General features: G+C 44.0%; 1 protein-coding gene across 6 annotated transcripts in view; it reads left to right on the top strand.

The window, feature by feature from the left end:
- Nucleotides 1-21,333, top strand: part of SLC4A11 (solute carrier family 4 member 11) — a 143,177-nt gene that overhangs the window by 108,222 nt on the left and 13,622 nt on the right. For 5 of the 6 annotated variants that reach the window (XM_088133208.1, XM_088133211.1, XM_088133205.1 and 2 more), the window contains 7 exons: nucleotides 3,575-3,688; nucleotides 4,525-4,657; nucleotides 5,793-5,866; nucleotides 11,900-12,116; nucleotides 13,842-13,948; nucleotides 16,931-17,099; nucleotides 17,567-17,740. In XM_088133208.1, the coding sequence (XP_087989334.1) occupies nucleotides 3,575-3,688; nucleotides 4,525-4,657; nucleotides 5,793-5,866; nucleotides 11,900-12,116; nucleotides 13,842-13,948; nucleotides 16,931-17,099; nucleotides 17,567-17,740 (988 nt within the window). The remainder of the gene's footprint in view (nucleotides 1-3,574; nucleotides 3,689-4,524; nucleotides 4,658-5,792; nucleotides 5,867-11,899; nucleotides 12,117-13,841; nucleotides 13,949-16,930; nucleotides 17,100-17,566; nucleotides 17,741-21,333) is intronic. The other variant, XM_088133210.1, reaches the window with a different exon arrangement.

Here is a 21,333-nt window from a genome sequence, read left to right as displayed (position 1 = left end):
TCCCAAGAATCTTTCACAAGTCACCATCGGGTGCTCTTCCTTGCTTAGCATTGCATTTTCATTGTGCCTAATTCAGGTGGAAGAAGGCATCTCAGTAGCTCTTATTTTATGAAGGAGAGCTTACAGCAAGGGAGAGCCATACCCACGTCAACCCCTATTTTGGTAAAAACAGCTGTAAAATTAAGGCTTGGCTAAAGGGGATGGTCTTCGTTCTGTTCCTGAAAGGGAAAGAAGAAAGCCCAGTTCTAGCATCCCCAGTAGGGAACCTGGGGGGGAGGACCACTTTTCTGAAACCAATGGGCTCCATCATTCCATCGCCTCTCTCATGTTTATGGTCAACCCCATGTGTTGATCCTGCAGAAACAGGACAAGGCTTTCTCATTAGCCTCTTCTCTTCATTTTCCTTTCCTCACACCTCTCCCCTTTCTCATCCTGCAGTTTAAGTTGGCAGTTGTTTCATGATCAGCCCTCTGCCTAGAAGCAGGTTTGCCATCCTCGTTGCCAACTTAAACATCAGCTGATGTTGGGAAAGGCTGATTTGAGAACCGGCTGCCAGCTGTCTGTCCCATCCTTTCTAAACATGGAAGCTTTTTTACTGTTTTTTTTATTGTGTTATCGTGGCAAGTTCTGGATCTGGAATGTGGCGCCCTCCAAAGTCAGATCTGCCATTCCAGGGTCAGAATCTTCAGCGGTAGAAGATTTTGCACATTTCTGGCTTATTCCCTCTTAGCTTCCTCGTGGATCAGGTTGGATTCTCCCACTGCTGCCATCCCAATGCTGGACGTTTGCTGCACAGAATGAGAGCAATCTGATCTCTTTGCTGAGGCTAATCACTTAGATTTCAGCTTTATCCCCTTAGGGTATAGGTGTTGATGTTTGTGATTTAAATGCTGTTTCATTAAATGGTCACATCTGAAAGAAAGGTGATAGAGTCACCTTCCCCTTGATGTATCTACCTCTCTGTTTCAGGTATTTTTTAATAAATGTGTCTGAACCTTTAGTCCAACAAGGTTTTTCTCATGCATTCTAAAGTTGTGTAGCAGACCTCCAAAATAGCAGCTAGTGCTCAACTCTTGTTCCTCTCAAATGTTTACTTTTTTGCCATCGCTAAATCGCCTCCATATTCTGAACTCAGAGGCATCCTGGAAGCAAGCTCTACAATTTTTTGTTAATTTAAAACAAAAAGTTTAGTTTTGTTTATACCATGTGAGATTGGGTTACCTCCAAAGGGGGAAGGGCTGATACCTTAGTCACACACCTCAATGCTAGACGACCAGGAGGTGGCATTAGAGTGATTATTATATTGTATTTTTTCACGTTCACCCAGTAATTGCAGAAAGTAACATAGGCTATGGGACTCCTATCTCTTTCACAAGCCGGGGCTAATGGAAGAAACAGATAAAGGCACCTCCCTGGAAAATAGATGGTGGCAACAAGAACTACCAAAACTCTTCTCTGAGAGACAAGAGGCAGGGCCAGGGCATAAAGTCCCAGAGGGCTTCTGGGACAGCAACTTTGAGACTTCCACCCATCTTCTAGGGGTGCTTCACCCAGTGCTCTCTCTCAGCGTGTGAGAGAGATAGGGTTCCCCCACCCTGTGTTATTTTCTGGCAGTTTAAACGAGAATAAATTAAATTCTATAGTGCCACTTCCTGGCCATGGTGTTGAGGTACATGGCCAGGGAAATTGGTCCATCTGTCTCCCACGCTTTGTGGGAAGACCCTCTGCATCAGGCATGTCCTGGTTACAGGCACTGCCACCATTAAGGCCCAACCTGAATGAGGGTCTACCCCGTAGGATACTTCAATCATCCTTCGGCCAACTGCATTACATGTATTTCAGACAGTAGAGTCGTGGGTTTTGTAATCCAACCCATATGGAGAGCACAGATGCCTGAGTCTATCTTCAGGGAAGATCCTTCTGTATAATGATCAACCTCCGATCCTTTTACGCAGTGTTTCTCAACCTTGGCAGCTTTAAGATGGTTGGACTTCAACTCCCAGAATTCCCCAGCCAGCCATGCTGTCTGGGGAATTCTGGGAGTTGAAGTCCAACCATCTTAAAGCTGCCAAGGTTGAGAAACACTGTTCTATGCTGCGCAAGATGAAGCAATCCATAATGGTGATGTTGCACCCAAACATTTCAGGTGTTTAAAGTATGAAACTACAAAAATTGAGGACACCATTTTTGCAGCATCACTGCTGTGAAATAATTTAGTTACTGGATGGTACAGCTGAGAATGTGGAAACAGCCCCCTGTAAAAAAATGTTGCTGTTGTTAAGAGTTTTATGCCCAGCTAATGCAATTTCTATGCCCAATTCTTACAATTGCTGAATATGTTGGAAAGATCAGGCAGGTTTGCATAATTGGGCTGTAGCTTTTGCATTTCTACCTTACAAAATTTGATTTGCAAATAGCCTCATCATTAGGCAGTATTTGGAACAGAACATCTATATGTTTAATTATTTGCAGAATTTATTTTGTATTAAAACCCTGATAAAACAGTGGCATGCGGAAATGAAGAGGAAAGCATTACAATGAATGATGATTAAAAAATTGTCACTGAAACCCGAGGCTGTTCTAAAAATAAATAAAAAGCAGTGGCAAGATTAAAAAAAAAAACACTTAAAAACAGTCTTCTACCAAAAGGAAAACAAAAACCTTTGTTGGAATAAGACCAGCAATTCTTAGCTTTATTTATTCTGCTTTGCTGCTTGGGCCCAAAGTACCGGAAATTCCATCTTCCTGGTTTCCGAGGTTATAAAAGACAAGACCTGCCTATCTTGCTGAGTTATAAGGACAGAATCTTGCTAAGAATCCCACCTCCCTGAAAACCTGGAGAAGTCTGAGGTTGTAGCTAAACATTATTTATTCCTGGATGCTCCTTTTTGAAGATTTTTAATGAAATGCAGTTTGCAGAGGAAGAAGAAAAATGTTCTTCTCCATCCTCTCCCAACCAGACATGGTAGATTCCAGCAACCATGATTCCCAGCAACCATAATTTCTGCACAGGAGCAATACCATTTGCATTGCTCATGGGGTCAAGGAATGACCGAAGGCCAACAATTTGGGGGGACACCATACTGGGAAATGATGAGATCGTATTTTTGGAAAGGTAGCCTGGCTATGTCACCATGTTCTACTCTAAGCCCACCTTGCCTGTGGCCTGTGAGGAAGAAATATGTATTGCATCAACCAGTGTGTGGTCAAAAAACTCAAGTTGGAGGCCACAACCGTGCGATCAAAGCTCTGTTTTTATGTGCAGTGCCATCTTGACTTTTTGACCATACCCTCTGGACCAGTGTTCTCAACCTCAGCAACTTTAAGAGGGGTGGACTTCAACTCCCAGAATTCCCCAACCAGCATGGCTGCCTGAGGAATTCTGGGAGTTGAAGTCCACCGCTCTTAAAGTTGCTGAGGTTGAGGAACACTGCTCTGGACCCTCTTGGCACCAACACACAGTGAATTATTCCCAAACCCTTCCAGGATCCTGTTGCTTAATGCAGGTTGGCTTCAGCCACCCTCTGATTTTTTCCGGTGTTGTCTTCTGCCCCCTCCCCGTTTTTATTTTCAGATGTGCAAAAATCTATCGTTGGCCAGTGCATCGGTGGCCTGCTTTATGCGCTGTTCTCTGGCCAGCCGCTTGTAGTGCTTTTAACAACAGCTCCTTTGGCGCTGTACATCAATGGTGAGTTTGACACGCCACCTTGTTCGTGTCTCTGCGTTTCGGGGTTCTCAGAAGGGGCAGCCTTTCGAGCACCACCAACACGCTCCAACCTCCCTACCACCAGCGCTTCCTACTGCACAGTCCTTGTCCCTCCTGCCCGTCCCCTTTGATCAGCATCTCTCTTTGATGTTTAAACTCATCTCATGCTCAGTTCTGAGCCATCTCTTCTGCTCTGCTTGATACGGCCTTTGCTTCCAATCTGAAGAGGCAGAGGGAAAACCCTGCGTGCAAATGTGGGCCCTCCTCCCTGGGTGTAACAGCAGGTTCAGTTTCAGAGGGCTGAGAATCAGAAGGTTGAATGCCCCTTCCTGCCTGCAACACACATGAGAAATTAGCACATCTGGGTGAAGAACTCCAAGCAAGCTTCTTCTCTGTTGGGTAGATTTTCTGCATACAGAAAAAGTAGCCATCCACGATTTGGTTCCATTGCCTGGCCAATTGATCTCCTGGGGTTCTTTGAAGGTCCAGCTCTCATAGCCGTGGCATAGTTGCAAGGCCAGATCAAGTCAGTGGCCCATCACTGGGCGCCCATCAGTTCATCTCAACGTTTTCTTACAGTTCCTACATCTTCATGTGCACCATCTCCAAACTGCTGGTATATTTATTAAGTCCTTCCCTATTAAGACTTTTTCCCCAATTTTGTGGGTAGGGGTGGTATTTCTGCAAGTTTTAAAGTTCCTGCAAATCGGCCAATAACACTTTCTCACATGGGGAGGATGTCATGTTCTCTATGGAAAGGTTATCGCTCAGTAGTCGCAATGCCTCTATGTTTATCTGGGTTGCTTTCTTTCTTCCAGTGATCCAAGGAATCTGCAACGACTACAAATTGGACTTCCGTGCGTTTTATGCTTGGGTTGGACTCTGGAACAGTTTCTTCCTCGTGCTCTACTCCCTCTTCAATTTCAGTCTTGTAATGAAACTCTTTAAAAGGTAAATACATCGCTTCTCATGTGGGAAATTATTATTGTTATTGTTACTGCCCATCTCATAGTAGCAACTCTGGGCAGCTTGGAAAATTTAAGATCAATACAAAAATATAACTTAAAACATAGCAACACACGTAGCAGTTGAGGAACAAACTAGTCTAAACAAAACAATACAGGTAGTCCTTGGTTAGCAATTGCCTTGTTTAGCGACCATTCACAGTTATGACGGTGATGGAAAAATAACTTGGTGACCAATCCTTGCATTTAGGACCTTTGCAGGCCTGTAAAGCAAAGGACAGCTGAAGTAAGATCATAAGCACATTTGCGGTTTACTTAGCGACCACTTCACTTAACAACTGAGTTGGTCCCAACTGTGGTTGCTAAATGAGGCCTACCTGTAAACACATCATAGGCTCCTACTAACACTCTGACCTCCAAACCCCGGAACTAGGACCCAGAGAAGTACATGGGTCCTGATTCTTTCAGAGCAGTTCAAAAATTTCTGCAAGTTACTGTTTTTGTCCATGAGTTAGCCTGATTTCGTTTGCCAAAAAAGTAAGCTGTAAATGGTTTGTTCAGACATCATGTGCACGTACAGTTGAGAAAGCTTAGCATGGCCGTCCACATCTTATCAAACTATGGTTTGATAAGATGCCTGACTTGACTAACCATACTTGCAGGCAGAGGCAGTTGCATCGCATGGAGAAGGGAGTGAATCTGCAAGAATTTTTTTTCAAAAAGAGAGAAGTGACTCTAATCCATGGTTTCCTTCGGATCCTTAGCACCTTTGACTGTGATTTGGGTTATGAACAATGGTTATGAACAACCCATGATTGGGTGTGACATCTGCGCTAAGTCTAAATTTGCAGCCTCAGAAGGAGGGCAGTTCTTTGATGTCCCAACAGTTCAGAATGAAGTAGGAACCATTACAATAGATGAATCCAACACACTTCCAAATATTTTGACTAAAAATCGAGCCTTCTACAAATAAAACATTGGAAATGGCTGAACTTTGCATCTGCTGAGCTGTTTATCTCCCTGGAAGAAGATGCTTCAGATGTATTGGGGTCTTTCAGACGCTCATAGAGACCTCTGGCATTTTTTGTTGCTGATCTTCTGTTGTGTGTGTGTTTTCGTAGGTCAACAGAAGAAATCATTGCCCTTTTTATCTCCATCACCTTCGTGCTTGATGCCCTTAAAGGAATCACAAAAGGTAAATCTGGCAGCAAAAGCAATCTGGCTGCATTTTTTGTTCTTATGCAGAGCAGACAGTTCTGCAGAAAACAATATAGCAGATGCTTGGATAGAAGGCTCTTAACCGTGAGTAGCATTGCCTGGCTAAAAACCAGATTTTGTTTTCAGGTTAGGGTTAATCACCAAAAGTTGCAGTCCAAAGGAAATATTAGTTCAGTGGGGAGGGGGAGCATAACTCACAGAACTGTAATACTACAAAGTTCATCTGGTACAACCCGAGGCCGTGTGCAGGAAAAGCAATTAAATCATCCTTAAGAAGTGGCCATCCAACCTCTTCTTGGGAACCTCCAGAGATGGAGAAGCCACAACCTCTATGGGTAGACTCTTCACTGTTGGGCAGGTCATACCATCAAGAAGCTTTTCTTTACATTTCAACAAAATCTAGGTAGTTGCAACTTTGTACCCCTGATTTCTGGTCTTAGTTTCTGTGACCAGGGAAAATAGTTCTTGACCATCTCTTAGATGTACCTGAAGACAGGCAGCTCCTATGTCTCCCCTCTGTCTTCCTTTCTCCAGATTGAACGTCCTTCTGCTTGTCCTCAGAGGGCATGTTTTCAGGTTCCTGGATCATCATCATTGCCCTCTTGTAGAACTTTTCTGCCTTACCAATCTCCTTTTGGATACATAGTACCCAGAGTCACAGATAGGATTCCAGGTGTGGTCTCACCAGGGCTGAATAGAGAGAAATAATGACTTCATGTGTCTTGGATAGGCTGCCTCATTGATGTAGTTGAGGTTTATCAGCATCTGGATGGCCACCTCTGGATTCTGACATTCTTTGCTCATAAACACAGGGCAGAAGCTGATGAGTTGCAGTGGAATGAACCAATAAGATAATTTATCAGTCACCGGCATGCGACTGTACTGGGGCTACAGCTGAAATCTCCCCCAATAACAGCAGTGGTCCTTCACTGGGTCCCTGTCTACAGTTGGCACCCCCAATTTTTAGAGAGGTTGATGGGGAATCATAGCAGTCCATCACTCAGCAAGGCTTCTTCCTCATGAGGTTAGATTGGCTGTCCCTTCTTTTGGCTTTTGGACGGGGTGGGATGGAGACGAGGGGAGCAAACACCGTGCAGCTCAGCTCAGCTTTTCCGGATGAAAAGGCCGCGCTTTGATTTCTGCCAAGGGGAGAATCAGTGGGCTCACCATGGTCCCTCAACGGCGGGGGCTTAGAACGTCATTAAGTTCTTCTTCAAAGGAGAGCGATGCCGCCCCGAATATAATTTCCTCTCTTTCCTTTTCGCTGTCTCTGACCATGTGCCTCCTGTTCCACAGAACAATTTCAATACTTAATTTTCATTAATCTCTGATCTTTTTTCATGGAATGGTTGCTTGGGAGCTCTTTCCATCCGTCCAGCTGCCCCATTTCCTTCTCAAAGGAAGATTAGTTGCATATTTCTTTTAATTCCTAAAGCTGCAATGCACCGGCAGGAAGGGGGGGTGGGGAGTGTTATCACATTGCGCGAGCGGGGAGAAAGAACGGGGAGTTCACGCTGCTGCCCATTCTTTTCATCCGCCTAATTATATTTTGTTTTTCAAAGTTGTGATCCAGCTACCTAAGCTGTACTCCTGTTTGATCTTGACTTTTGCACTCTACAGGAAACGGCGGTTGAAGCAAACAAGAGAAGCTAATGGGATCAGAGGGACCTTAAATAACTCCCCCCACACACACACACGCAACTAGGATAGCTTTATTAGGAAGTTGCAGCTGCTGGGGGGTATCACCTCTGTGCAGGAGGGAGACGTTCAGCTCCTGTGATGAATGGGGCTGCGGCCACAGAATATGACACACTCGGTCCTTGCTATGGGACCGCCAGCTGCCAGTGGTCTCTGGGCTAACGGGGGGGTGGTCACAACTTGTATTGCAAAAGAATCATTCAGGGGTAACTATCGCTTTGGGCTTTGGACGGAGCTGGGGAAACCAAGTTCCCTTCGTGAACTGCAAAACTTCAACCTTTTGGAGGGTTTTTATTTTAGGAGAGGGAGGTGTCTTGAATCCTAAACAAGAATAAAAAACCAATCTGGTGTTTTGCAAATGAGGCTTCAAAGGGCAGAGCGAAGAGACTTTCATTTTTTTTTTAATTAAAACTGTATTTGGCAATAAGTGCATACAGACATACAAATAGAGCTGTGTTCATTTCCCTCTTTTTAAAAATAGCAATTTATTTATTATGATTTAGTTTTTATAAATTATTAAAGTTATGTAGTAATTTTAAATAATAATAAAACAAGCACAGAGGACTGTTGATGTATTTTTTTTAAACCAACAGTGCTCTGTGCTTGTTTTATTATTACTATTATTTAGCCTTACTATAATCCTTCTATTTTATTTAAAACAAAGGTGTATTTCAAAAAGGATATTACCTATGGATAAACAAGTAATTCCTGAAGTTATACAATTGTTGATAAATATAACATTAATAAAAGATATGGAGCGGAGTGTATTAAATTGTTTTTATGATATATAAAAAAGAAATATAAATTTTTAAGTTTAATGCCAAAATCTCTAGTTTATGGGTAAATACTTAATTTCTGACTTCCCCCCTTCCTTGTGCTCTGACCAGTTTACAATACCTGTTGGTCTAAGCTTTAAAAATCATACTCGAAATGTTTGTTGACACCTGGCTGTAATATATATGGAAGCCATTCCTGCTTAAATTTAGTTGGACTTCTGTTATGCAGAAGAGACTTTAATTCTTTTGTGCTGTCCCGCATATTTGCAAAAAGCTCTGGATGACTCAGATTGCATTTGATTCAAGATGCTTGCTTCTGCAGGAGCTAATTTGTAGGATGACGGTGACAGTCTTTTCCATACAGTGAGACAATTACAGTCTGCAGAGCATTTCGAACTTGATCAATTTTAGATGTGAAGCACCCTGTCTTGAGGGGGCAGGGGAGCATCTTGATCATTTGGAAATCATCTCATGCTCAAAATGGCTTTGTTTTGAACTCGAAACCCAATGTAGAGGGCATGGGGATGGCCTTGCAGGACAGGAGGAAAAGCTGCTGCCAAGGCAATGGTCAGATAAGAGGGGCTTGAGTCCAGGCCAAGAAAGTACAGGTAGTCCTCGTTTAACAACCATTCATTCAGCAACTGTTTGAAGTTACAGTGGCACTGAATGAGGAGACTTATGGCTGGTCCTCATAATTGTGGCCATCACAGCATCTCTGTAGTCATATGGTTATGATTCGGGCACTTGGCAACCAGCTCGCAATTATGACAGTCGCAGTGTCCTGCAGTCATGTGATCGCCATTTGCGACCTTTCCTGCTGGCTTCCAATAAGCAAAGGGGAAGCCAGCAGGAAGTCACAAATGGAGATTCACATGACGCTTTGCCTAACAACAGTGCGGGATTCGCCTAACAACCACAACCAGAACTGCCGCAACTGCTATCATAAGTTGGCATGGTCACGTGATTTCACACTTTATGACCACGTCACTTAGTGGTGGAGTTGCCAGTCCCAATTACCGTTGTTAAGTGAGGACTACTTGTAATGTGAGAAAATGTCTCAGACCAGCCCTTCCTTAGTTCACAGAAAGATACAGGGAGGGAGGGAGGGAGGGAGGGGAAAGCACCTTCAAGACTTGCAAATTTATCTTACTGCAGGTAGATCTTGTTTACTGACTGCCTCGTGCAGTGACCGTTCAAAGTTATGTCAGTGCTGGAAAAAAAACCTTTGCAACCAAGCAGCACATTTACAATCTTCGTAGCATCCCTCAGTCATGTGATCACAATTACAGTCAGTACACATTGCCCTGTAGCCTGACCTGTTTTTAACTCCCCCCCTGGAGAGGAAGGGATTACAAGAGACTAAGTAGGCACACAGTGGGGAATACACATTGAAAGGAATGTGGTGGCGCTGGCAGCCATGAGCTCACTACGCAAACAGCTGGTGTATTCCCATTGTGTGCCTGCTTACTCTCTTGTAATTCCTTCCTCCCCAATGAATGTAAATGCAAATTCCCTTGCTAATTATCCCAGTGCCAGGGCGAATATTCCAAAGGGCTGGGGAGTGGGGAATAGGAAGGCACAGGCGTGGTCACGTGATTTCCCACTTAGTGACCACTTCACTTAACAACTGAGTTACCAGTCCCAATTGTGGTCACTAAAAGAAGGCAACCTATATAGCTTTACAATAAAGAGTCCTTGCCAATATGGCATTAGTTTCTTAGTCTGGTCTACCTTGTTGGGCTGACACCCTGTCAACATGATCAAAACAGCTTCAAATAGTCCAATTCTCCCTTGAGTCTGGGAATTACAAATTCAGACCAGTTTCATTTCCAAACATTTTGCACTGGAACTTGCAGTGGAAGAAACTTTGTTTGGGAATTATTGTGCAGCTATAATCTAGGACATATTTGAGCATATTTTACTCCTTTACAGTCATTAGCATCTGTGCAAGTCCAAGGAGTGTGTAATCTGGGATATGGTATAAGTCTTGGAAGAAAAAAATGTGGAAAAGAAGTGATGGCTTAGACCAGTCTTCTCATATCAGGTGATTTGCCAACATGTTGGGACTACCAAATTCTCAGCCCAGTCAGCCAAAGACTCAGTCTGGTTTCTCTCCACGTGGAAGGCAGGCATAGGCCATCATGTTTGTAGCTTCTAGAGATAATTTGTGGGGGGCTACACATCCAGAGAATGGGATAGTGCAATAAAGAAGAATCTGTTCTTGCAAGTAAGTAGATAGATAATCAGCTCTTTCGCCAGATGAAACATTGGTCTTTGGAGAAATCATTGGGTTTTTCTTTTTGGAGTACTGTGTGCCTGGTTGTGATGGACCTAAAGAAAGTTTTACTTCAAAGTTGGAATAAATTGAGTGCCTAAAACAGGTTCTAGTTTAAGTAAATGGAAGTTGACTCTGTAAATGTGGTGCTTGACACATATCCTGAAAACTACCTTCAAGTAAGCAAGAATGGAATCTTAAAGATATAGGTCAGACTCATGACAGCCATGCCATATCTTTAAGATCAAAAACAGAATATGACTCTATAATAATATACATACAATACATACAATATGACTCTGTAATTATATAATAATATCCTTGTTGAACGACCACTCGTTCAGTGACTTCAAAGTTGCGACTGGTGCTGAATGAGCGGGACTTTCGATGGGTCCTCATAGTTGCAGCCGTCGCAGTGTCCCCGCAGTCACGTGATCATGATCGGGCGTTTGTCAACCAGCTCACAATTACGATGCTCAGCAACAGAGTTGCAGGTCCCAATTACCATTGTTAAGCAAGGACTACCTGTATGTAGCAAAGGAAGTAAATTTTGATCTGCACATCTCCAAAAGTGATTCAGCATCACTGGAGTTGTGTGTGCTAAAAAGAATAAAAAGAAAGCGGGGGCTTTTTAATCAGGCATGGTGGACTTGAGAAAAGGCAAAGAAATGTTGGGTGCAAATTCATACAATAATGCGAAAGATATTGCGGACTAATATTACAATGAAACTGGAATTATTTCTATTGGGTTTTATGGACACTGAACCGGAAAAGAAATATGGGAAACTACTATTGTATATGGTAACTGCGGCAAGATTATTGTACACACAAAGATGGAAGAATAGTGAAATAGCCACAGTGGAAGATTGGATTATAAAATTGACAGGGCTTGTGGAAATGGCAAAGCTGACCAGCGTGGTCAGGGTAAAACAATAAGGACTGAAAGAAGACAAGACTGAATTGATGATTTATGGATTTGGGGATTAGAAAGGGTCAAAGAGGAAGAGGAAAAAATAAGATGGCAATTACTTAGATAGAAAGAAGGGCAGAAGTCATAATTCTATGTTTTCTTTCTTTTGTTGCTTCATTTCTTTTCATTTTTCTTTTTCTTATTTTCTATGTACTTTTTTCTTAATCTTTTAATTTTGTACACTTTTACTGTCCTGAAAAAATATATGTGTCTGTCTATCTAAAGGGAAGAAGTAAAAAAAAAAGATTTCTGACTGCCTACCAGCCCTAAAAGTGTTTGTTTTCTTTTCAGTTTTTACAAACTACTACTACGGCTCAAGACCGCACAGTCTGTCCATCAATAACACCACCTTCTTGCTGAACATATCAACAGAACGTTCAACGATGGGAAACCAGAGCGACGCTCCTTCGGCGGCTACGCACGAGGGCCGCGAAACCGCCGTTCTGAGCATCGTGCTGATGCTGGGGACGTTGTGGCTCGGTCACACTCTGTATCAATTCAAGAAAAGGTAAGCTGCTTCCTGCATACCCATAAATGCTGTGCACAGGGCCCTGTGGCTGTTTCTCTGCATCCATTTGGGGAGAATAGAGCAGAAACGGGGTCCGAGGATTCTCGGGGTCGGAGAAAGAAAAGGATAGTTCCAAAAACAGCAAAGAAAATGGAGATGGAGGTTTCAAGAAGAGGCGTTAGAGCCTCCCAGAGTCGATTTGCGAGAGAAGGGCAGCTATATAAATGTGACAAATAAGTAAATAAGTAATAGTCCTTCCGTGAAGGAATCCGGGAACAAGCGGTACGAGCAATTCACAGAGACTCTGCCAAAACGGCAAGATTAATATCAACCCTGTAGCAACGATGCATGATTCAGCCAGAGTTTCGTTAATCAAGTTTCATGCAAGGGATACAAAGGTTGGATGCAGAATCTTGGAAACTGAATCAATAAAACTCCAACCCTCCGTGATTAGTGAGTACGTGAAAGAGGGGTCTCTGTGAGTTATTTGAACCCCTTTTCCATGGATTCCTTCCCTGAAGGACTGACCCACTTTTAAGAGAACCAAAAGATTCATCTCTTCTTTCTTTGCCACGTTTGGAAATGCTGCTGTTGTTCACCGAGGGCTCCCTTACAAACGGATGGCCAGTTTCGTGCTTTGTTGCAATTCAGTTGACGTCTTCGACATTGTGCGGAAGGGCAATCCCTTGGTTGCCAAAAACCTGGGCTGCGTGGGGTTTTCAGTTGGTGAAAGGCCAAAGGAAGTCAAGGCTAGGAAGCTCTCCATGACAGGTCTCAGAAAGCAGTATGAAGTCATGGTTGGCTCAAAGCTTGGCTGGTGCAAGCAACCGTCTGACGTGTATGAACAACATGTTAAGAAAGGCACGGTACAATCCTATAGCAGTGTTTCTCAACCTTGGCAAGTTGAAGAGGGGTGGATTTCAACTCCCAGAATTCATGGCTGGCTGGGGAATTCTGGGAGTTGAAGTCCACCCCTCTTCAACTTGCCAAGGTTGAGAAACACTGCTCTGTAATGAGCCAGTTTGGTGTAGAGGTTAAGGTGCCAGACTAGGAACAGACTAGGAATGCTAGCCCTGCTAGGCCTGGAAGCCAGATAGGTGGGTTTGGACTAGTTGCTCTCTCTGAGCCCAGTCCACTTCACAGGGTTGTTATTGTGGAGGAAATAGGAAGAGGGAGTTTTAGGTGCACTGCTACAAAATAAAGGGAATATAAGAATAACAACAATAGCAACAGTCCAGGACGAGTCTTGCAGGCAACTGTCTCTACTCAGCTCTTAGCATCCTTAGTTAAAATATATATATCTTGGGTAGCAGGGCAGGAAGAAGACTTCAGATGTTGGGGAATTGGGATGATCAGCATACATTGACCTTTCCTAAGGAGGCACCCAAAGTGTCTGGTATGTTTGGGGGGATGTCTAAGGTAAATCATCATTTCTCCAAGGAAAGCCCCTACGTGCTGGACCTTGTGCCACAGAGTTCAACGGAGAAAGGAATGCAGAGCGATGCAACAGCATCTTAGCTAGGCATGGATGTTGGCTTCTCTTCCCAAACTTGACCAACATGCCTCTTGGGGGTGTTCTGATATGTTCCTGACTGTGAGCAGCTGAGGCAAGCCCGTTTCTTTCGGGTCATGAAATAGTTGCAGTTTTGTCCTGATTGTTCGAGAACCTGCCACAGGACGTTGGCCCTGATTGGTCCTGACTGGGTGTTTCTACTTCTGTTGCAGCCCTTACCTCCATCCCCGCGTCCGTGAAATCCTCTCGGATTGCGCGTTGCCTATTTCTGTCCTCACCTTCTCTGTGATCGGATCCCACTTCTTCAAGGAAATAAACAGTAGGTCAACTTTGGGGGGTTCTTGAAGGGAAGGGGGCAGAGATCTGAGTGTTGCAAGAAGGTGACTCCCTCACCCCCCAGTTTCATTCATTCATTCATTCGTTCGTTCATTCATTCATTCATTCCTTTATTATTACAGTTGGTTTACATTTATTTGTCCACTTTGGCATCTCGTGATTCAGGCTGGTTTCCGTCATAAAACTGGCAGGCATGAAATAATCAGAAACAAACACATCACTAAACTTCTCCCTGCCAAACAATCCAGCTCCCGCCCTGTATCTCAACAAGACATTTCCCAGCCTCAGATTTGGTGGGTTACTTTTAATTCAAACTGCATAATTCCTTGCTGAGTTAACCATCAGCTTTAATTCCCGCACCAAGTGTGTATTGGCCGTGTTGGTTCTGTGAATTATTCTAGTCCATAATTTAATTTCACTATTATTAAAAAGGCGCTCTTACTGTTGATGTCGGGGGGTTTTTTGCTTTATTTTTCCCCCCAATTATTCTGGCAGCGAGCAAAACGGCTGCATAATTACCAGAGGCAGGAAGAGCTGCTGACAAACGTACAGATGTAAGGGTGATGAGTTTGACCTGTCGTTTTTTCTGGGTTTGGGTTTTTTTTGCTGCTACTTTGTATTTTCCTAATTAAATGGTGCAAATGGTCCAGAACATCTGGTAGGACAATCAGATGTAGAAGGAAATCTAAAATATTACCCAAAGCCACATTGGTCAAACAGATCACCTTTTCCGCATTAGGAATGGAGAAAGGAATTCCATGTCCTCGTAATGACGTGGATGGGAAATGCGTGGACATGAATAAAGGGGAATTAAGAAGTCTCTTGCCCCCCCCCCTTCGTGTGGGTCTCATTCCACCCGTTTGGAACCAGAAACGGGCAGACCTCTGCAGATGTGTTGACTTGTTAATAACAACTGCTTGCTTGCTCCCTTGCCAGAAAGTGACTACTTCCCCGTGCTTAAAAACTCCCATTGCGTCACTTTCCCTGGAAGGACTCGCAAAAAAAAAATCTCGGCTGCTAAGACGAGAGGCCACCTCTGCATCTGGTCTTTGCCCTGCAGCTGTCAACAATTTTGCTGTGGCACAGCTCCGTCCTAGAGGGTGCCCTTACATGCCCTGAAAATAATCTCAGCGGAAAGTGTACTTGCAGAATGCAAAAAATGGGGCCTGGGAAGTCGTAACAGAAGGCATTCTTACCTACTCCTACTCTAGTACGAGAGAGGAGTTGGATGGCTTCTATCCGTGAAAAAGTGTAGGAGCTTGTGCAGATAGTTGGTTGGCTAGGGAGAAAAAGAGGGGAAGAGATGGTTGGAAATATTTCTTGGAGCCCTACTCAGACTGCCTTAAAGAAGATGGCCCTGGGTCTGCACTGGAGCAGACCCAAAGAGTGGCTTCATGCCCTGGTCATCTCACGATTGGATGACTGCAATGCGCTCTATGCGGGACTGCCCTTGGCCATCTGGAAGCTGCAGCTGGTCCAGAAGGCAGCAATGGAGGTAGTGACGTGGGCTCTGTGTTATGTATGTGTGACCCCACTGCTTTGTGAGCTGCGCTGGTTGCTGTTCAGCTCCCTGGTGCTATTCAGGATGCTGGTTATCACCTTTAAGGCCCTTCAAGGCATGGGGCTGGCTATCTGAGGGTCCACTCATTTCCAGGTGTCTCTGCCCATCTGGTCCAGTTCAGTAGGGTGGGTGCATGTCAAGCCCCATCAATTATCTTCTGGAACCTAGGAAGCACACCTATTCTGTTGCAATTCCTGCCCTTTGGAATGATCTCCCCCCAGAGATTTGTGTGGCTTTCACAGGAAGGTTTTAAAGACCTGGTTCTTCTCCCCAGTGATGGTGGGTGGAGCCTCCTTCTTGTATGGCTTTGTTTTATTTCATTCTGATCTGCTTTGTTCTGATTTTGTATTTTGCTCTTCTGGTTGGCTCTATTTCTTTTAATGTGTTGGTTTTTAGTTGCAAGCCACCCAGGATCATTTAGGAGTTGGGCGGCCTATAAATTAAATAAATGAACACACAGCTAGCTGTACCATTCCAGAAAACTACATGTCTGAATCAAAGGGTTTCAAGGGGGTGCAATTAAATTCTTTGAAGCCTGCATGGAGGTGCCTCAGCTGATTTGCACAATGTTTCTGGGGTTGAGGGTGAGCCCAGGAACAGAGGCAGCTTCTTGGAAGAGATGCCCGCAGGTATGACGTTGGCGTCCATGCCCACGCCAGGCTTCTAGGGCTTCAGATGACTACAGTAAGCCAGTCCATTGTACTATCAGATTTGCAGTCCTGAAATGAATCTCTGGGCTTCCTTGGATGATTCAACAGAAGGAGATTTGGAGCCTGTTTACGGTCTCTGTAGGGCAGTGTTTCTCAACCTTGGGAACTTTAAGATGTGTGGACTTCAACTCCCAGAATTGGTTAGAGCTGAAGTCCACACATCTTAAAGTTCCCAAGGTTGAGAAACCCTGCTGAAGGGTTTCTCCTTCCGCACCCTAATCCTTTTTCTTCTGTTGCTTTGCCTTGATCTCATTCCCAGCCAGGAGCAAGACAGCCATAAGTCATCCTTAGCTGTACCCAGGGCTATCCACAAGGGGTGGTCAAGGGTGTGAATCACCACGTGGGGCAATTGTCATAACCGTGTGATAGATAGGATCACCATGATGGTGCGAACAAAGCTCTGGAGCTTCAGTCACACCATGATCGGCATCCTCCTGACTTCTTTGACCACAACCTGCAGACACTCGTGACTATGCCGGTGTTACAGTAGCATTTTGCTCCTGACACCAGCCAAAGGCAGCCTCGATCTTTCAGGCTGGGTCACCATGTTGGAAGGAAGTCAGCAGCAGGACTGGAGATGTGAACAGGAACTTCCTTAGTTTTCTAGCACTTCAAGGATGGATAAAGAGCACCTCAGTTCACATTCCTGAACCAAATTTTAGTATGACTCTGTTCACCCTCCTGTATTTTTCAGTGCCCAAATTTAACTACAATCAGTCCGAGAGCTTGTTCGTCTTGGCTCCCCTGAAGGATTTCTACATTGGCCCCGTCATGAGTGCAATGGGGCTCGGTTTCCTGCTATCGATGCTTTTTTTCATAGAGCAAAATATTGTGGCGTCGCTCACAAATGCACCAGAGAACAGGTAATTTTTCCCACCGTTGTCTATTTTGCTGCTAATTATTCTGCCCTTTTGGGTTTCAGGTTTGGGTTCTCCAGCCAGGGCTCAGTCTTGGCTTTTGTCTTGTGACCAAAGGAGGAACCTCTGAGCATGTGCAGAGTTGCATTTGTCATCGTCATTGAGAAACTGCAGCCAGCCCTAACTCTCATGGAATTAAGGGATTCTGAAGCATTTCTGAATACCATGCTCTCTGCCCGTCTGTCTGCAGTATTATAAAGACCTCTATCTCCCTTTACTTCCTGCTCTTTAAAAATTGCAAATAGAAATTGCCTTAAATATGAAACCTGAAAACATTCCGCAGCTGAATAAACATAGGCTAAAGGAAAGGTCCTGCAGACGAGACCTTAAGTGTTCTGACTCTTGGTTGTGGATTGTTCTGACTTGGCCCATGTTCCTTCGTTGAATCTTGACTAACAAGGATTTTATTTCAGGTTGGTGAAGGGAACAGCCTATCACTGGGACCTGCTCCTCGTAGCTCTGATCAACACGGGGCTGTCCATCTTCGGATTACCCTGGATCCATGCTGCTTTTCCTCACTCACCAATGCATGTCCGGGCCCTGGCTTACGTAGAGGAAAGAGTTGAGAATGGGCACATCTATGAGACGTAAGTCCCAAGAAGAACCTGCTCTGTCTCGGTTGAGTCCAAAGGCCGGGACATCTCATGGCTTTGGAAGGCTTTGAGCTGTGCACCTGTGCTTGAAATCCACTAAAAATTGAAATGGGTGAGCTTCCTAAAATAGGGGGAGTGACCCTTAGCTACTCCTGAGAATTAGGCTCACCCTAAGAATGGTCTTGCTGGTCTGGTGCTGATTATCCTAGTCTGTGGCTGCTCCCAGGGTGGAATCCAAGATTTCTTTTAATGGGCAACCAAAATGACAGTGAGATCCAAGCACGCACACAAAGACACACACACACACACACACACACAAACACACACAAGTCAATCACGGTTGCAGTTGAGTAGCTTGGAGCAAAGGTGGACATGAAAGAAACCCAAAACATTGTCTATGTTTTCAATTGGTTTAACTTCGTATTAGTTTTTGCAAGGCACCCGGAGTCTGCTGGAGTGGGAAGCTATAATAAATTTAATGAAATAAAATAAGAAATAACAAGTTTGTGCATCAAACGAAATATGACAGAAGAGGGTTCTTCTCCTTTTTTCATGATGTTAGAACCTGAGGCCTCCCACTAAGGCCAGAGGCAGGAAGACTGAGGACCAATAAAAGAAAAGATTTAAACCAGAGTTAAACCTCTGATTTCACAGTTGTCAAATGGGGTGACGGCCGGTGATTTAGATGGCTTAAAGTGAAGGAATTCATGAGAGATAGGGTTTTAAGAGCTGTCAAAATTGTTGGCGAAATGCTTTGAGTACCATCTGTTTGGGAGTAATGGAGGATGAGAGCTTTAAGAGGCAGGCCATAGAAACTTTCCAAAATAATCTCAGACTTGCGTGTTTTCTCAACCTTCACTTTCTTCTAGACCAGTGTTTTTCAAACTTGGCAACTTTAAGGCGTGTGGACTTCAACTCCCAGAATTCCCCAGCCAGCATGCTGGCTGGGGAATTCTGGGAGTTGAAGTCCACACGTCTTAAAGTTGCCAAGTTTGGGAAACATTGCTCTAGATTCTCATTTTCAGCCCTACGAGAGACATGGGGCATCTTTCAGAGATGGAGCTGCCCATTACAAGGCTTACAACAGTTTTAAAAGGACAAAAATAAAATAAAACAAAAGCTTAGGAACCCCTAGGAAGTCAAATTATCCGCATTCTGTCATGTCTTAGCCCAGTTATAAGTTGAGAGAGATAAGTAGGCAGATAGACAGATGGACAGAGAGGGAGATGGTAAAAGATCAAAATAGAGGGGTGGGAGATGCCAGTTACAGTACAACTTCACGGATGGGGAGGGGATACAACCGAGAAGAACCTCCCTTGCCCACCAGGCACATAGGCACATAAATGGCTTCACCAGGGATGGTTGTGAAACCCAAGTGGGTTGTTTGGACGAAGATGGTCTTCAAGATGTCTTAGATCCAAACCTTGTACCAGGAGCACCAACGGGATAGGTGTACCATGATCCATTCAAGTGTTATCTACCAGCCTCACAGAGTACCGTGCGCAGGTGTCCATTAAAAGCCAAGATGGCACCCCACACGTCATGACGTTATTTTGCCAATCTCGCTATTGTGTAATCTGCAACTGACGCATCATTGGTGCAATGCCATCATGATACATCTGCCATCGCTTGTTCCACACATGGACACCTGTGGTTCTTTCTCTAATCAGCTGCTGTTTCACCCCATTTTTAAAGATAATCCTACATAAAGCATTTTGCAGGGAAACCTCATTTCAGCAGAGCAATTTGGGAGGGGTGGGCAAGTCACAACGCACCCATTTATGAGAAGGTCATTTGGTGCAGCTGATTCTCTGCCAGCCCTTCTGTCCTCCTCAGTCAATTCAGCTTACCATTTGTTGGTGTTATTGTTTTAATTCTAGGCATATTGCAAGATTTCTAAGCAAAGTTCTGGACTGCATATGATTCTCACTCATATGATTTGGTCTTGTTCAGCTGTAGCCTCAAATTGATTTCAAATTATTACATATGTTAGTACAGTTTTGGAAAGAAAAATGATACTGAATGTGATGTGGAACTATAATCCTAAAACACAAAATTTGTCATCTCAGTTGAGCCTAGGACATGGCAAAAAAGATAATTTGACATAAGTGGAAAGAAACTTCTCCTGACTTCAATGAATGGATTCAGGATATGAGTCATCTATTTGTCAGAAGTCTCTGTGTTCTAAAATGAAAAGATGCGGCAGTTTGTTTCTGTATGGTCTAGATTTAATAATACGTTGAAGCATTCGATTAATTTTATATCGTTATCTATTTATCTGGACCTTTCTCATTTGTTAATTAGCCTTTCCCCCCCTCTTTTTTTCTCACAGTTGGTTCATCTTAAACACAATATTTTTAGAGGTTTATTTCTTCACTGGAGAAGCACTTTTTTGTTGGTGGTGTTATTGTAGTTTTTTTGTATGTTAATATAGTATTTATTTATTTTTAAAAAGGGAGGATTTCAATTTGGGAAACTGACCTCTTGTGATAGTTAATACTGTGCAGGTATTGTGGGAAAATGGGGAACAGAGAGTTCACATTCCCTTTAGTGCATCCTTCGATAGAAACCCAGGAACCTTCTAATTCCCTTTGCACCCAGGGCTTCTCACTTAGCACAGGAAATTTAAGGAGCTGCAGTACCATCTTGAAGGAAAAGGATGCTGCTGTCCACCACCAGAGGGCAGCACTTGCTTGATCTGTTTGGCGGCTTGAGATACAGGCAACGCATAGGGGCCTGATGATGCAAATTGATTTTTAAAAAAAACTATGTGCCATCCAATCGATGTTAACTCTTAGAAATCCCATAGATAGGCCTTCTTCAGAAGGATCTGTCTCTAACCTGGTCCTTCAGGTCTTCCAATGGTGCCCTCATTGTCACTGTGACTGAGTCCATCCATCTTTGGTCCTCCTCTTCTTCTCTTTCCTTCTGCCTTTCCCAGCATCAGAGCCTTCTCCAGAGAGCTGGGTCTTCGCATCAGGTGTCTGAAGTGGGATAATTGGAGCCTAGTCATTTGGGCCTTGTGTGAGAACTCTGGGTTGATTTGTTCAATGATCCATTTGTTTTCTTGTCTATCCATGGTATTCTCAGGAGTCTTCTCCAACGCCAAAGTTCAGAAGCATCAATACTTTTCCTATCTTGCTTCTTCAAAGTCCAACTTTCCCTTCCATAGAGTGTCACAGGAAAAACCGTTACTTGTATGATTCTGATCTTTAAAATCAAAGCTCTGCATTCAGAGGCAGTCAAAGAGGGTTGTTGAGGGGCTTCCTGGAGGCCTCTTGCTAGCAACTCTGGGAAGAAGAGTGTTAGACTAGAGGACATCTGACCCAACACAGCACTTCCTGAAGATGCCTTTCTGCAACTCTGAGATCAGAAGGAGAATAAAGAGGAGACAAGGCCAGCCCCTCCCCACATCCTGATGACCTCCAAATTTGGAGTGTCCAGTATTCCCATGTCATGCAGAAAATGGCAGCTTTATATTGCCTGGTTAGCTCTTTATCTCATCTGCACTTCAGTGGGCTATAATCAGCCACAGCTCTAAGGGAGGCGTAGAAAAAATGATGATGATGATGAAGAGGATGGTGGTG

This window comes from Python bivittatus, unplaced genomic scaffold (assembly GCF_059951505.1).
Source record: "Python bivittatus isolate LINGU-HERP-01145 unplaced genomic scaffold, Pbiv_v1 ctg000070_np1212, whole genome shotgun sequence".
Lineage (NCBI taxonomy): Eukaryota > Metazoa > Chordata > Lepidosauria > Squamata > Pythonidae > Python > Python bivittatus.
Note: the sequence above shows the minus strand (reverse complement) of the source record. Positions and strands in the feature narration are given on the sequence as shown.